This window comes from Sinocyclocheilus anshuiensis, unplaced genomic scaffold, assembly GCF_001515605.1.
Source record: "Sinocyclocheilus anshuiensis isolate Anshui unplaced genomic scaffold, SAMN03320099.WGS_v1.1 scaffold84, whole genome shotgun sequence".
NCBI lineage: Eukaryota > Metazoa > Chordata > Actinopteri > Cypriniformes > Cyprinidae > Sinocyclocheilus > Sinocyclocheilus anshuiensis.
The window spans coordinates 525,324-528,397 of NW_015557076.1; the positions used below are offsets into that span (position 1 = coordinate 525,324).

The 3,074-nt window shown below is 35.8% G+C and overlaps 1 protein-coding gene across 1 annotated transcript in view; it reads left to right on the forward strand.

The window, feature by feature from the left end:
- Positions 1-3,074, forward strand: part of atp10b (ATPase phospholipid transporting 10B) — a 54,168-nt gene that overhangs the window by 47,530 nt on the left and 3,564 nt on the right. Inside the window, exons 17-19 of the mRNA XM_016471484.1 lie at positions 459-659; positions 2,380-2,460; positions 2,817-2,921. Coding sequence (XP_016326970.1) covers positions 459-659; positions 2,380-2,460; positions 2,817-2,921 — 387 coding nt within the window. The remainder of the gene's footprint in view (positions 1-458; positions 660-2,379; positions 2,461-2,816; positions 2,922-3,074) is intronic.

Here is a 3,074-nt window from a genome sequence, read left to right on the forward strand (position 1 = left end):
TTCAGCTTGTCATTGCTGGTTATTTTCATTGCTGTTATTATCATTGCTGTTCTACTGCTGTTTTTGTGTTCACCGTATGTTGTATGTTTTGCACCCTTAATATATTTTTTTTTTAAATCAATAAAACCATACTTTTTAAAGAGGTTTTTTTTCTGATTGACTAGTTCAGGAATGTTTTACGTCAGCATGAAAAGGAAATTGTGACTGTTTTTCTTACCGATTGTGACACATTCTCGCATAAGAAAAAATGTGGGGCGGGGCTTGATTTTGTCCAATCAAAAATTGGCGGAGGGGCATGTTATCCTATTTAAATGAAAGATTTTACAGATCTTCTTTATGCACCAAGAGCTTGTAACACTCCAAAGAGAAAGGAAAAATTTAAATCGCATCATATGACCCCTTTAAATCTGATGAATTAGCACCAGAACTCACTATCTAACCTGTGTCGTCTCACGCAGGCATACGTGAATCTGCTGTTCTGGTATCAGTTCTTCTGCGGCTTCTCCGCCACAGCCATGATCGACTACTGGCTCATGATATTTTTCAACCTGTTCTTCACGTCTGCGCCTCCCATCATGTTTGGGATCATGGACAAAGAGGTGTCAGACTCCACGTTACTGAGCCTGCCTGAGCTCTATAAGAGAGGACAGCACTCGGAGGTGAGCAGTCCTGCTGTCACGGATGACAGTCTATCATTGCTTTAGTACTATATCAACTCAATCTGGGATAACTACGATTTTTTTTTTTCTCGTAATAAAAATAAATGAAGATAGTTAAAGAATCAGTTTCATTCAACTATGGCAGTTCTAATTAGTTTCTAAATGCATTCAAAACAAATACCATAGTTTGTTTTATAGAAACCATGGTTACAAGCATAGAAACCTGTAGTTTCTATAAATATCACAGTTAGACTATAGTTGCTATGCAAGACCTTTGGTCATTTTTAACTCTTTTCCCACCAGTGTTTTTTTTTTTTTTGGTAACACTTTATTTCGATAGTCCACTTTAGACATTCTACTAACAGTAAGTAACTTTGCAACTACATGTCAACTAGCAGTCATTAGAGTATTAGTAGACTGTCTGCTTAATATCTTCTAACACTTTATTTTGATGGGTCAACAACATACTGACTATCAGAAACTTTGGAAGTATATTTTCAACTTATTCTACTAACCCTACACCTACCCTAACAGTCTACTCTGAGAGTTAATAGACATGTAGTTGCAAATGAATGAGAGTTAGTTGACATGTAGTTGACATGTAGTTACAAAGTTACTTATAGTTAGTAGAATGTCTAAAGTGGACTATCAAAATAAAGTGTAACCCCAGAATATTTTGTTGTATAAATGTGACCCTGGAGCACAAAATCAGTCATAAGGGTCAATTTTTCGAAATTGAGATTTATGCATCATAAATTGATGTATGGTTTGTTAGGATAGGACAATATTTGGCTGAGATACAACTATTTGAAAATCTGGAATCTGAGGGTGCAAAAAAATCAAAATATTGAGAAAATCATCTTTAAAGTTGTCCAAATGAAGTTCTTAGCAATGCATATTACTAATCAAAAATTAAGTTTCGATATATTTACGGTAGGAAATTTACAAAATATCTTCATGGAACATGATGTGTACTTAATATCCTAATGATTTTTGGCATAAAAGAAAAATGGATAATTTTGACCCATACAATGTATTGTTGGCTATTGCTACAAATATACCCCAGCGACTTAAGACTGCTTTTGTGCTCCAGGGTCACAAATATCTGAACATGCAATATATGTCAAAAGTAGGAACAGAGCCTCTGCTTTTAAACAAAACAAACCGTTTTATTCTAGCTTCATGCATTCTTTTTAATCAACACCTGAATGTGGGTAAATTTCATGAAAAAAGCAACATTTCGAACAAAAAGCTGAGAAAATCGTGTTTTTTTGTCAAAGACTACATCTGGATCAGATTTAGAACGATGATCTAAACAAAGATGGAGTCGATCGCTTCATCAACACTCTCAAAGCTTCACAGTCCTAAACCGCTTCCAGGGTCGACATTTCATTCAGTAACATTAGGCAGTTTTTATTTATATGCTGTTCGCTGATTGCGTTATTTTACATATGCATCTGCTTACATACACGATCACCTGTTTCTGCTTCTTCTTCGCCGTGTTTTGACCCAGAGATTCTGTACTCTTTCAGAAGATGTGTACTAGCGCCTCCTACTGTATAACAGTGAAAACACGGAAAGCTGGAAATTTCCGTCAATGGCAGGGAAAGAGTTAACAATGGGTGAACCAGCCTATGGTTTTGCCTCACAGTTAACAAATAGCTGTGAATATGACATTGTTGAAATATTTTGCTTTTAACGGAATATCGTTTGATTACAGGGCTACAGGCGTTCAACATTTTGGATTGCGATTCTCGATGCTTTCTATCAGAGTCTAGTGTGCTTCTTTATTCCATACTGGGTGAGAACATCTGTGCAGTCTCTCGTCTGTTTCTGTCATGTGTTTATATTCACACAGAAAAGAGTAATTTAAATTGTAATAATATTTTTCCAATTTTTAGTTTTTACTGTACATTTGATCAAATAAATGCATGATGGTGAGACTTAAAGGGGTCATATGATGCGATTTCAAGTTTTCCTTTCTCTTTGGAGTGTTACAAGCTGATTGTGCATAATTGCGATTCTCGATGCTTTCTATCAGAGTCTAGTGTGCTTCTTTATTCCATACTGGGTGAGAACATCTGTGCAGTCTCTCGTCTGTTTCTGTCATGTGTTCGGAGTAACCTGTCATCTGATCACTGCTTTTGCTTTCTCAAGACGTACAATGGTTCAGACATCGGTATATTCGCGTTCGGCACTCCCATGAACACAGTGTCTCTGTTCACCATCATCCTGCATCTGGCCATTGAGATCAAGAGCTGGGTGAGTTTACTCTCCGCTTCATCACTGCACAAGACAATGACAAAGACATCACTGTCTTTACTGATTAACATTTAAAATAGATTCTTAAAAAAGACAATGCTCAGTTATATATATATATATATATATATATATATATATTAAAGAAATTAATAA